General features: G+C 42.7%; 1 protein-coding gene across 1 annotated transcript in view; it reads right to left on the bottom strand.

Moving 5' to 3' along the window:
- LOC126252910 (monocarboxylate transporter 13-like) overlaps positions 1 to 14,351 on the bottom strand; it is a 126,733-nt gene that overhangs the window by 98,315 nt on the left and 14,067 nt on the right. Inside the window, exon 2 of the mRNA XM_049953891.1 lies at positions 8,964 to 9,254. Coding sequence (XP_049809848.1) covers positions 8,964 to 9,242 — 279 coding nt within the window. The 5' untranslated portion in view covers positions 9,243 to 9,254. The remainder of the gene's footprint in view (positions 1 to 8,963; positions 9,255 to 14,351) is intronic.

Raw genomic sequence — 14,351 nt, 5'->3', positions numbered from 1 at the left:
TTGAGGAAGCATAGTAAATATTTCAGGAGGAAGTATTATATACTAATTTCAATTAAACATTACATAAAATATGCGTCCAATTTTCATTCCTTACAAAGACACAGATGTCAGGATGTAAGCAAAACTTACAGGAGTCAAGCAAAGACAAATGACTAAAGTCAGAGTTGATTTTCATAAATCAGCGCACTTTCGAACTGGCTTGACAACACCCCATATAGGTTTTCTGAGGTCATCTTCGCGTTCTTTTATGAGGACAGAACTGTTCACGGTCTGAACGATCGATTCCTCTCTTGTGTTTACTTTTAGTGTATGGACTCCGCCTTTCTACCATACTCATAGGCAAATCTGATGGTCTAATGTTTGGGCTCATTGGTGGCCAAGAATCTGGTGGATTTAGGTTCAGATAGTGTTTTACCTGACTATGTGCAGGAGCTTTGTTATGCTGGAAGAACATACTCATCCTTGTAGCCAGAGGAATCTCTTCCAGTAAGGCTGGAAGCTAGTTTCCTAGTAAGTCTGAGGAACCGTGGTCTGTAGTAGGATGAGGTAACAGAATAGGCCCAATCAGCTGATTGTCGTATAATAACACGCACACATTTATAGAGAAGCGTTCTTGAAACTGTGTCTCACAATGGCTTGTGTGTATTCGTCGGTCCACCGATCTGAGTCGCGAGTGTTATTGACAAAATCGCGAGTGTAATTGGCTTCGTCAGTTAAGAGTATTAATGAGACTACTCAGCGATTTGAAATATGTCAACGACAAAACTCCAATCCTCTACTTTAATCTCCTTCTAGTAGGTATTGAATCAGTTTTAAAGATAAGGATAGAGACCGTACATACGTAATGTCCATCTATATCTTGTATGTGGAACACCGAGAAGTGCACAAATCCAACTTGTGCTTGTTGAAGGACTACGTTCTACCAACTGAATAATGCCTTCCCACATCTGTTCATTTGTACGTTGAGATGAAATAAGTCTGTTGGGCAATGAAAACGCAAATAAACACTCTTGAATCTGGCACTCTGAGGTTGTGAATTCTTATCCCGTATTTTCTATAAGTAGTCTAAAAATGGTTCAAATGGCTCTGAGCACTATGGGACGCAACTGCTGTGGTCATTAGTCCCCTAGAACTTAGAACTACTTAAACCTAACTATCCTAAGGACATCACAAACATCCATGCCCGAGGCAGGATTCGAACCTGCGACCGTAGCAGTCGCACTATAAGTAGTCTACTTTCCATTGTGAAACCCGTGCAGAGTACCATATCGGTGTATTCAGCAATTCTAAATACTTTTTGAATGCTTAAACGATGCAGTCGAATTTGCCAACAAATAACAATCACAATCATAGTTAAAAAACTTCTTAATGCAAATTCAAACAGAACTTCATCGCTCCCCGAGCAGCCTAGCTGTGTGTGCACGACAGGAGCGTGGTGTTACAACCCGTCTTACCTCCTGGCGCGTAACAAGCAAAATTGTCGTGACGTAGGACGCGACTGGAGATAGGCGCGAAAACCCAGGCTAGCGTAGGTAATGATGAGGAGCCAGGGCCTCATGCCCGGGAGCCCGACCGACAGGACGCCGGCCCCCCGCGGGAGTACGCCGATGTTCCTTTAGGCCAAGAACAAGGAGTCGGGAACAGGCAGCTCTTGCGGGTAGGTCTGAGCCTAACCAAAACCCCACACCGTAGTTAAGCATTGAGAGGGTCGTGACGACTCAGCGTCGACAGATTCAAAAGTTCCAGGTGCAACACGACACTGAAATGGCAGACAACCGTTACGCCAAGATGGCCGAATGTGGGACGACAAATGACACCAACGAACACAAGACGGACGACGATGACAATCACCAAACAGATGACGACGAAAAATACACCAGATATTATCATCCTTCTGACCCTGAATCAAGCTAACCAGAAGAAATGGAACAAGACGATGGGGAAGGGGAATTTCAATCCCTGCCTCCACGAAAGACAATCAAACGGAAAAATTCTGGTGAAGCAGCGCACCACACAAACAGTTTAATGTACATACGGAAAACCGTTTTGATCCGGTAACAGGACCTGCACAATCGACAGACACCACCGGAACAGCTGACACAACACAACAAACAAAAACTCAGTCGAACCCGCCTCAAACTACACTGACAAAACGAAGAATACCACCAATTACAATACAGTATGAAGGCCACTATTTAACACTCAACGCTGCATTAAAAAAGTACATGGAAGGCCCAATTAAAGCCATTTACAAGGGTAAAACTATCAAATACCACTTTAAAGCTATCAAGGACCAAAGAACTGCACTGGATTTCTTCCGTCATCATAACATCCATCACTACACACACCAACCAAAGAGCGAACGACACCTCAAAGTAGTCATAAAAGGTCTCCCAGAAACGGATCCAGAACAAGAAGTAGAGGAAGATCTCAAATTACTAAACTTTCTGTCGCATGATGTACAGCAGTACAAGAAGAGGGATAATGACACCACGTCTTCTGCGTCACTCTCGACAAGAAACTCGACAACAACACAATCTACCACGTAAGACACATATTATAGACACAAAGATAACAATAGAATCATACCAGAGCAAATATGGCGCACCTCAATGTAAAAAATGTCAGGGATTCTTTCACACTGCCAATTACTGCTCAATGCCGACGAGGTATGTACGATGTGGAGGAGATCACAGGGCGAGAGATTGTAAGCAACCAAAACCCACCACCACACGTTGTGTCAGTTGAAATCAAGGCGGTCACCCTCGTTCATTCAGAGGATGTGAACAGTTCCAAAAGACAATCGGGGCACATCACACCCGAAGGCCTCAGACTACCGCAGCAGCAACCAGAATTACCCAACCAGGCACTAAGATAACAACACTGCCCACACCTGTAGAAGACTATCGTAGGGGAAGGAGAACTTGGGCAAACATTCGACCAAACGAGCCCACTACCTCAAACAACCAACGACAACAAGCAACGCATTCCAACACTAACCAATCAACCACCGGAGTCTCTGCCTTTTTCGACATCATCAACCAGATTAAAAGTGTATGGAAACGGTTTCAATGGACGAACATCATCTCCATCGTAACATCAACCATCCACTAATTCACCACAGTACCAGACTTATTAATCCAAAATTATGGTCATAATTGGAGGAGTGATGAAATTTATCGGAAACTAAACGATACAACCTACGTTTTTGCAACTTAAACGTCGCAGGATTGAAGAACAAAGAGGTCTTACTAAATTAATTTGTCGAAAATAAAAAAATTGACGTACTGTTTATTACGGAGACGCATTTACGGCCCACAGAAACCTTCAAATTACGAAATATGATTTGCCACAGGACAGACCATACCAATAGACAGGGAGCACGGACAGCCATCTTTCTCCGATCGCACATCAGTCATAACCCTGAACTCACACCGCCCATGACGTAATTCGAAGCTACAATAGTCAATATCGAAACACCGCAAGGCAAGGTCACCCTGGTGGCTGCGTATCTCAGCCCCAGTGCAATGTTCGACGAAAATGACCTTCTCCAGATCTTCGACAACCATGACCGTTGTAACCTCCCCAGAGAATTTTGAAAGGACATATTTAAATGTTAATGAGAATAGAACCAAGTGTAACCGCCCAGCAATTGAAAATAATTTATGGGCAATGACAATAAATGATAACTAACAATCTGAGCCAAGTGTAAGCTCCCCACAAAAAAATGAAACTCAATTCAATGATAATGAAATCTCAGTGACAATGAAAACGTAAATAGACCGAAATGTCGATCTTAGGCCCTGTTCTTACCTCAGTAAAATTGCATCTGCTCTTATTTTCGCCATATCTTGGAGGAAATGCACCGCAAATATTCTTTGAACTTAAGTAAATTTTTTTTCTTTAAGGAAATGCATGGGAAATTTTCTTTCAATAAAATGATTCTTTTGTTAAAAATGCTTGGTTTGAAAACAAAATTATTATTGGGGCGTTTCTTGGCCAAATTAATTACAATAAATATACATTACATTATCTGATGTGCGCAATGCTGCTTCATTACCTTATTAAAAAATATACCTTGTCCCGAATCTTGACCAGAGACCCATGTCGACGCCCGCCGACTCCTCACATACAACTCCGACTGTCTCTCGCGCGCTACTAGCACTGACTGAGTGCAACTAGCAACTGTAACTACCGACTCCCTACATGCAACTGAACTCTCTCGCAACTCGACCGCAACTGCACTGAACTCTCGCGCGGTCAAGCGCAGACTAGCAACGATAAATAACTCTCTGGTCAGAGATTCTGTCATGCCTCGCCATCGCTGTACTGAATACATACGCGTTTCACCGTGTATTACTCGGCGGGGATCTAAATGCCAAAAATATTGCTTGGAATTCACGTAGAAACAATGCACGCAGGAATCATCGTTTGGAGGGACACCTGTATGCAGTAGTAACGGCCCCAGAAGAGGTGACCTAGATCACCTTCAATCACCGACACCGAGCTGATATCCTCGATATCTTCATCACCGAAAACCTGAACCCTGACCTTAACCTAAGAACAATGGAGGAGCTCACTTCCGATCACCTCCTGGTACTTGGAAACATAGGCAACGCAATAGAACTACCTCAGCCGCGTCACAGCACGGCCGTAGACTGGGAACAATTTGAAAGACGGCTCAACAACAACACCCGCCCGACAATAGACCTCAGCTCACACCAACGAATTGAAGAATCAATAGATACATTGACTAACAAAATTAAAACAGCATACAGACGCGCACCCACGAAGGTGATCTTCCAGCATTTCAATCTCCATACCCTTCCATCCCTTATCCAAGACCTCAAATACCAGAAATACACAGCAAGACGCAGATGGCTTCGTACCCGGAACCCACAAGACAGAAGAGAAGTCAACAGACTGACTAAGGAGATCCACCGCCGAGTGCTGGAATGGGAAGCAGAAGTCTGGGAAAATTGAATGAGCACACTTCAACTTAGAAATAGGGACGGTTGGAAGTTAATCAAAAATATCAGAGGGACAAGACCATGTAAACCGGCCTTGCTGCCAGACAACAACTTAGTCTTTCATGCCTTACGCCAGGAGGGATTGTTCACTACAACGTACGAACAACAAAACAAAATCGAGGTAGAAGAATATCCTCAACAAGACGCTAACCAGTTCGAACGGTATGTTATGGTAGTAGCCCGAAATGTAAGGGAAACACCGCCTAGCGAGCAATCGGAACTAACCACACCAGCAGAAATAAAAAGAATTATAAGCAGACTTGGTACAAACTCAGCACCCGGACCGGACCTAATAACCAACACCCAACTACAACATCTGCCGAGAAAACCCATAGTCCTTCTTACCAAAATCCTTAACGCCTGCCTCTTACAACGCTACTTTCCAGAAGTGTGGAAGATTTCACAAATCTTTCCAATACCAAAATCAGGAAAAGACCTAAAGCAGAAAACCACCGATCTATAAGCCTCCTCCCTAGCATGCCTAAAGTTTTGGAGCGAGTGCCACTCTCACGCATCAGACCACCACTCCTGGACCGAAATATAATCAGAAGAGAACAGGTTGCTTTTCAAGAAACACTCTCTGCCGAATCACAAGTTTTAAGAATTACAGAATAGAGCACAAAAAACATGAATTATTCTCGGTATACAGCTGCAGTCTTCCTGGATGTCTAGAAGGCATATGATAACGTATGGAAGGATAATCTGGTCACCAGACATAAGGAAGATACAGTCATACCGGACTGTCATACCAAGATCGTGAACAGTTATGTAAAGAACAGAAGATGCCTTGTCCGAATTGACGGAAAGCGATCTGAAGTCGAAGTACTACAAGAAAGAATACCACAGGGCTCGCTTCTCTCAGCGACGCTCTTCACAGTATACGTAAACGATATTACAACCACAGAAAACTCCATTATTGCACAATACGCCGATGACACGGCACCGACGACTCAACACCACAATAACAGGACTCCAGGAACAAGTAAATAACACCGAAAATGGGCTACACCAAATAGAGTAAAAATAAACCCGGAAAAAACTACAGCTATTATGTCCACCCGTCGGCGACCGATACTTAACGACCACATTGAGTTACATGGGAGACAAACAGAATGGGCCACCAAAGTAAAGTACCTACGAATAACGATTGACAACAAGATGATTTTCAAACAACACATTGATGGCAAAAGACTACGCATATCACAAGCAATTCATGCAATATATCCTCTACGTGCAAGCAAGGAAATGCGCCACAAAACTAAGCTTCACATGTACAAGGCCATCATTCAACTATGATGTTGTACGGCTGCTCATCATGGGGAATTACAAGCAAGTCCAACAAAAGACCGCTACAAGTGCTCCAGAACAGATGCGTCAAACTTGTATTAAATGCACCATGGTGGACAAAGACGGACCAAATTCATGCAGAACTCGCCATGCCCACAGTCGAAACTCAAAACCGTCCAGGCAACAAGAAGACGTTTTGGAAAGGTAGATAGACTCAGACCTACACGCAACCAAGTCCAGGATTTAGCAACAGTACAATTAGCACGCTGGCACAAAATAAGAGTACCTATGTCTATGTTAGGTCACGAATAAGTTGGGATCACTTCAAAAATCAAGAATAAGGATACGACTAAGTTAGGATCTGTTTAAAAAATCAAGAATAAGAGAAATCTCATAAGTATACCGGGAAAGAGTGCCTCAAGGACCAATATTTGTGCCCAAAGGCCCTCAAAAGTCCAAAATGGTGCCGCATTTTATGCAAATAAATGGTGTCCTCGATAAGTAACGCTACACTTGAGGGAGTAACCTTCACCTTAGGTAGAGCCCTGGCCACCCCACAAAACACACACACACACACACACACACACACACAATCGGAACTTCACATCCGGAACTTCAAGATGAAAATTAAATCTGGTTGATATTTTTACAGCAACTGGATAACCAAGGCGGGAAATGCACACTTGTCTCTGTATCCAATTGTATCTTTGCAACCAATAAAAATTTTACACCTACAAGGGTTGGAACTTTAATCGTGGCAACTGTTTATTTGCGAATCATGCAAAACAGATACATTCTTCGTAGTTTTACTGACCTTCAGTGTTGTCTCCAGCATAGCGTATAGCCCACTACAGTGATGCGGAAGTCGTAGACACCTTTAACAAGGCAGTTGTATTGATAATTCGACTGGAGCAGTGTATAATGAACTATACTGCTTTGCTTGCATTGGAATTGTATATACCGAAGGACATTTATTGTTTGCATGTCACCATTTGCTTGCGCCACACCTATGTGAATACGGAAAGTTAACTATTGTCATTTATCTTACTGTAATACACTTCATTAATATGATTTGCTTGAATTGTTGTCTAGCGATCTGAGAAAGCAGCTTTCCTAGGCACGCTATATTAGACGAGTGGGCAGAACACAACAACTGGCTCTGCTAAGCGTGTCCTACGACTTCCACATCTCTGGCAACAGATTATAAACAGCACCGGTGACTACTCTGAAGGACAATAAAAACTTTAAAACATGTATCTGTTTTCTATAAGTTGTAAATAGTTGCCACTATTAAAATTCCGTCCCTCGTATTATATAGAATCCACAGAAATTATAAAAATTTATATTTGTGTACATGTAAATGTGTACATACGTATCTATGTATGTTCCACATGTCTTCCTAAACTACTCGACAAATTCAACCAAATTTGGTACACATTTATCGTCTGGAAACAATGCCTGCGGTGGTAAAAGCCACCTACCTTTGAAAGGGGTGAGGGGGGGGGGGGGCAGTGGGGAAATAAACAGTGTAGCCCACGACGCTGGAAAATCTATAATTTAGTTTTAGAATATTTGAGAATGACAGTATTTAGAGACTCGCAACAAACTGTGTAACCAGTTTCAAACCTTTACGAAAGTTTTTCTTGCTTCAGGGCTCCTATAAAATGATGAAAGGAAAACGTTTGCCACTTACTAAATTTTCGTTGGTCGTGCAGTAAAATTACCACATTACTTCTTTACTACCAGCTTTATTCGTAACTCATGGGAATATGACGCTGCAGTGCAAAATTCCCTAAACATACAGATGGAATATGTGTAGAAATACCCGTGAAATATTGTAAATATGTGTAGAGTATATTTGACATGTGCTTATGCGAGCAATGCCACGAGTAAAAAAGCTCATACTAAACCCCTGGAATGATTGCAGTGAGATTTGGTGCAGTATTAGGTACGAGCTGGAAAGAAATGATGTAGGCGTAAGAGCCGCGAGTCTCCTACTCGGGTGAGTGTGGTAACGTGGGGAGAGGAGGCAGGATGAAGAGAGAGATAGCGAGAGGGAAGGAGGAAATAGGCAAAGACAGGAAGAGGAGAAGATGGTCAGAGATAAGGGAGGGGAAATGGACAGAGAGAGGGGAAAGGACAAGATGGACAGAGAGAGGAAAGAGGAGACGGACAGAGGCAGGGAGAGTAAGAGACAGGCAGGGAGTTTCGGAGGAGGAGATGTAAAGACAGAGGGGTACGAGGAAATGGACAAGGAAAGGGAAGAGGAGGAGTTAGAGAGAGGGCAATGGAGGACACTGACAAAGAGAGGGGCAGGAGGGGATGGAATCCGAAGGGGCAGGAGGAGATGGACAGAGAGGTAACGAGTAAATGGACAAAGGGTAGAGGAGCAAATTGACCGGGAGAGTGAGGAGGAAGAGATGGACAGAGATAGGGGGATGGAGGAGATGGACGGAGAGAGAAGAGAGGAGGAGATAGGCTAAATAGAAGATTGGAATAAATACAGTAAATACTCGGGCAACGCCAGGTTTCTCAACTAATGTTTTGTTAAATGTAGCCTATACGACCCCTTCCTGAAACTTTTTCCAGTGTTTAGAACGCTATTACACGTCAGCACAGCGTGTGGCCTGTCGCGGCGCTACTCACACAAGAGAAGGCAACTGCGGCCGCCACGATCCACCCCCAGCCTCCATCTGGAGCCGGCGGCTGCCCGCCGTCCACCGCGCCCCCCTGCTGTGGCGGCTGCTGCTCCTGTTCAGGCGGCGCTGTGCCAGCCTTCTCTTCTTCTGTGGCCAGCAGCTTCTCAGTCTCATACTGGTCTGGCGTCCGCTGCTTGTCCTCTTCCTCCCGCTCCTCCTCCTCCTCCTTATTCTGATGCTCTTCGCGATTCCCATCAGTCGAATGCTGCTGATCGTCGTTGAGCATTGTCACAGCACGCTGTAAACGCTGAAACGAGAAAAAACAGTTGTAAGAACGCCACTTTCTCTGTATTGAGCACAAGCAAGATTGACTAGTTGAGCTTTATATACTAAGATGCCAAAAGTCATGGGCAAGTTGGTCATATTTGCAGAGCGATTCAGTCTGGAACCGCGCGACAGCTACGGTCGCAGGTTCGAATCCTGCCTCGGGCATGGATGTGTGTGATGTCCTTAGGTTAGTTAGGTTTAAGTAGTTCTAAGTTCTAGGGGACTGATGACCTCAGATGTTAAGTCCCATAGTGCTCAGAGCCATTTGAACCATTTTTTTCATATTTGCAGATGGGTCTTGTATCACGTCCGAATGTTGTGGCTAGATGTGGCGTACGGCGCGAGTGTAGACGCGATATCTGAACAGCCTGTTACACAGAAATGTGTATCGATCTTGAATATTGGAGAGACAACATTTGCACCCGCGTAAACTGCCGTATATGCAGAGCACAACTGTTAGACAAACTGACGTCACGTTGCCTTCGCAGAGCCATACAGGGCCATCCACGGTCCTCTGCAACTCAGATTACAGCCGGTATGAACTGGGGCGTCTGGGCTGTAGGGAGACAAACGCACTGCATGTGTTTCAGCAGTCGCCGGCCAACTTCTGTCCCAATGCTAACCCACAACTTCTGGCAATCACAAGTAGAAGGTTTCTGATACGGTCAACCGATTCGACTCATCTTTCACAGTTGGCTTGCGTACAACCTAAAATGAAAGACTTTACGATAGTTTGGCTCAACGCCCACTACTCATTTTTGAGAAAACCACACCTACATTTTAACACGCCTAATCGACTCAGAATTGACGAGCACGACAGCTAATTAAAAACTGAGCATTTTTCATCATCATAGGTGGCGTTCGCAAACACGTATTCTTCCGCAAACCTAATAAAAAGTTGTACAACTGAGACTTAGGTAAAATTTCTTCCACTCCCTTAGGCCGTACAACATATCATTTAAAAACAGTCTTGGTTGCATGTTATTCCTTTACTAACGACGCGCTTCGCCTTCGTAGGGCTTCTTCATACCTCAAAATTTTCCTTTTACAGCATTTTACAGCTCATCTGTATGACCTGCTGACGCTCCTGCCGTGAAGTTACGACGGCAGGACGGCGTACTACGTTTGAATGTGTAGAATTCTTTATGTGTGTGGCTCTACCATTGCATTATTCTGACCTGCTCATACGACTTTATTAAGGTAAATGAGGTTTCGTCTGATTCCATGCGTGTTTCAATGTAGCACAGAGCCCTTTTTTTTATTATTATTTTTTCTTAAATGTTGTGAAGTGGAAAGGTGTCTACGAATTCGTCTGATTCGAAGCGTTCTTCAGTCTATCACAGAGTCGCTTTATGGTTTTTAAAATGCTGTAAAAGAATAAACTGCAACCAAGAATATTTGTAATTTAAATATGAGAGGTACGGATGCACAACGCACACGTTGTTCAACGAAACCGCCAGTGGAATAACGACCAAGGCATTTCGATGGGTAGCAGAGAACCTGTCAATGGTTCTCAAATACATTGTACAGTTTCTTTTTATTTGTGTTTTTTCCCATATAGAAATTGGTAGGAATAGGAGGGCTAATAAGGGAATGAATAAGCAATAACAAGGTAGTCAAAAAATATTTCACACGACTTCGAGTAGTAAAGAATTAAAATTTTAGTCTTCGTTGCCTGAGAATGGCTCTTTCACACACTGTGTTACACATCCTCACTTTCCTTCGAACAGTTAAAGGGATCATACTTGTCATATAAACATTCGATGCAAATGTACTAGCGGCACCAAGAATATCTAATGAATGGAATCTTCGCGCAACTGCATCGTTGCTTCAGAAGATTTGGCGGAAAAAAAGACTTGGTTTACATTTAAAAATATTTTTTTTAGGAGTTAATTTTGATCGACTCCACGCAACAACGCGTGAAAAGTCGGTGCTGAAATCTGATCATGAATTATGTTATGAATCATTCTTGCAACCGCACATCTGTGCAATTCCTGCTGCATTTATCCAAGCACATTTCTCTTCTGAAACCTCCTGTACTCCGCGTCTATGTAAATAACCACCTCGAAGTCGATTTTCTGTGGTCCCTCGTGATGAATTCGTGCAAGCATTACTCGGAATTGTTTACATACTACGACACTTAAAACGACAACTCTTCACTAACCCAGTTCGTTAGAAAATTTTTTTTGCCTACTTTCTTACTATTATGAGTCTACATCTACATGACTTCTCTGCAATTCACACTTAAGAGCTTGGCAGATGGTTCATCGAACCACTTTCACACTATTTCTCTAGCATTACACCCTCGAACACCGCGCGGGAATAACAAACACTTAAATCTTCCCGTGCAAACTCTGATTTCTCTAATTTTATTGTGATGAGCATTGCTCCCTATATACATGGGTGTCAATAAAACATTTCCACATTCGGAGAAGAACGTTTGACGTTGAAATTTCGTGAAAAGATCTCGCCGCTACGGAAAACGCCCTTGTTTTAATGATTGGCACCCCATTTCGCACATCGTATCCGTGACAATCTCCCCTATTTCACGATAATACGAAACGAGCTGCCCTTCTTTGAACTTTTTCGATGTCCGCCGTCAATCGTATCTCGTAAAGATCCCATACCACGCAGGAACACTCTAGCAGATTACGGGCAAACGTAGACTATGCAGTCTCGTCTGCAGATCTATCGCATCTTCTAAGTATTCTGCCAAGAAAACATTGTATTTGGTTTCTTTCCTACTACGTTATCTAAGTGAGCGTTCCAGTTTAGATTGTTCGTGACTGTAGTTCCTAGATATTTAAGTGAATTGACAGCCTTTGGATTTTTGTGACTTACCGTGTAACCGAAATTTCTCTTATTAGTCGTGTGGATGACTTTACATTTTTCATTATGTAGGGTCAACTACCACTTTTTGCACCATACAGATAACTTGTCTAAATGATTTTGCAATTGGTTTTCATCCTCTACTGACTTTACTAGCCCATAAATAACAGCATCATCTGAAAATAATCTAAGAGGGCCATATAGATTGTCTCCCAAATCGTTTAGATAGATTAGAAATAGCGGAGGGCCTATAACACTTCCTCAGGGAACGCCAGATATCACTTCTATTTTACTCGATGACTTTCCGTCAATTACTGCGAACTCTAGCCTTTCTGTCAGGAAATGACGAATCCACTCACACAACTGCGACGATACTCCATAAGCAAGCAATTGGTCTAGAAGTCACCTGTGAGGAACAGCATCCTAAGCCTTTTGGATATCTAGACACATGGGATCAATTTCAGATACGCTGTCGATAGCACTCATTAGTTTGTGCGAATAAAAAGCTAGTTGTGTTTTACAAGAGCGAATCCGTGTTGAGTGTGTGTCAGGAGTTCGTTTTCATCGAGATAACTGATAATGTTCGAATACAGTGTATGTTCCAGAATCCCACTGCAAATCGACGTCATTGATATGGATTTGTAATTCATAGGATTACTCCTACTTGTTTTCTTCAGTATTCGTGTGACCTGTGCAACTTTCCACTGTTTAGGTGCGGTACGGATCTTTCGTCCTACGACCGGTATTATGTGATTGTTAAGTATGGAGCTATTGTATCAGTATTCTCTGAAACAAATCTGATTGACAAGCAGTCTGAACGGCATGACTTGCCTTTATTAAGTCACTTAAGGTGCTTTTCTACTCTGAGGATATCTACTATTCCGTACTGAGTACTTTACTAACCCTCCCTTTCCCACCAATTTCGATATGAAAAGAACACAAATAAAAGAACTGTGCAATGCATGTGACAATCGAAAGCAGGTTCTCCGTACCCCAGCCAAATGCCTTGTTCGACACGCCAGCGACGCTTTCGTTGAACAGCACTTACCTTGCAGGTACATAAGGGACAGACGTAATGCATCCTTTCCTGGACTTGTAGGAAAATTATGCGTTTGCCCATATATGATGACGAAAAATGATCAGTTTTCAGTTATCTATCAAATTGATTGCGCTCCATGAACTATACGGCTGGTTTTCTTAAAAAGCAGGGTGGGGTTGATGGAGGGGCGGGGGGAGGGGGGTTTGAGCCGAAATATCTTAGAATTTATTTCAGGATGCACACAAGCGAGCTACCAAATATGACCTGAATCGATAGGGCTGTATCTGAGGCTATCTCCTGATCAACGTAAATTCAGTGGTTTACATAAATTAAGAAGAATAGGCATAGTTTAGTAAGGGATTGTTCGAAATTCTGTCCCTAAGACGGTGAATTAGGTGACGAAAGGTTTTTTTGAAAATGCGTCGTTACTAAGGCAATTTTGAAGCTAGATCTACGAAAACTGATATTTGGTTTCTGTATCGACAAATATCAGAATTTTTGGAGAATGCAACCACTAATGGGGAAAAATAGTGTGCGGAAAATTACTGTGAAAATAAATTCTTGTTAAAGTACTACTAAAGCGTTTTTAAAGCTATATTTATGGAAACTGGTATTTGATTTCTCCGTTAAAAGTAAAAAATAAAAAAGGTTTTCAGAGTTTTCGGAAATTAAACCCTTAACAGGGTAATATAGCGGATGAATGTTCTGATGGAAATATTTCGTTATGAAAGCATTTTTGAAACTAAACCTCTGAAATTTTGTATTTGGCTTCTCGGTTAAAAATAAAAGAATACGTGTTTCAGTGCTTCAGTGTTTTTTTTAGAAATTCAGCTCTTAGGTGGTGAAGTAAGGGATGAAGATTTTTATGAAAATGTTTCGTTATGTTTTAAACATATTTAAAGCTACTTCTATGACAATTGGTATTTGACTTCTAAGGAAGTATGTGTTACGATATCACCACAAAACCTCATTAGGCTGGAATGAAATTTTCACTCTACAGCGGAGTGTGCGCTGATATGAAACTTCCTGGCAGATTAAAACTGTGTGCCGGACCGAGACTCGAACTCTGGATCTTTGCGTTTCGCGGGCAAGTGCTCTACCAACTGAGCTACCCAAGCACGACTCACGCCCCGTCCTCACAGCTTTACTTCTGCCAGTACCTCGTCTCCTACCTTCCAAACTTAACAGAAGCTCTCCTGC

This window comes from Schistocerca nitens, chromosome 4 (genome assembly GCF_023898315.1).
Source record: "Schistocerca nitens isolate TAMUIC-IGC-003100 chromosome 4, iqSchNite1.1, whole genome shotgun sequence".
Taxonomy (NCBI): Eukaryota; Metazoa; Arthropoda; class Insecta; order Orthoptera; family Acrididae; genus Schistocerca; species Schistocerca nitens.
This window is presented reverse-complemented; position numbering and strand designations above follow the sequence as displayed.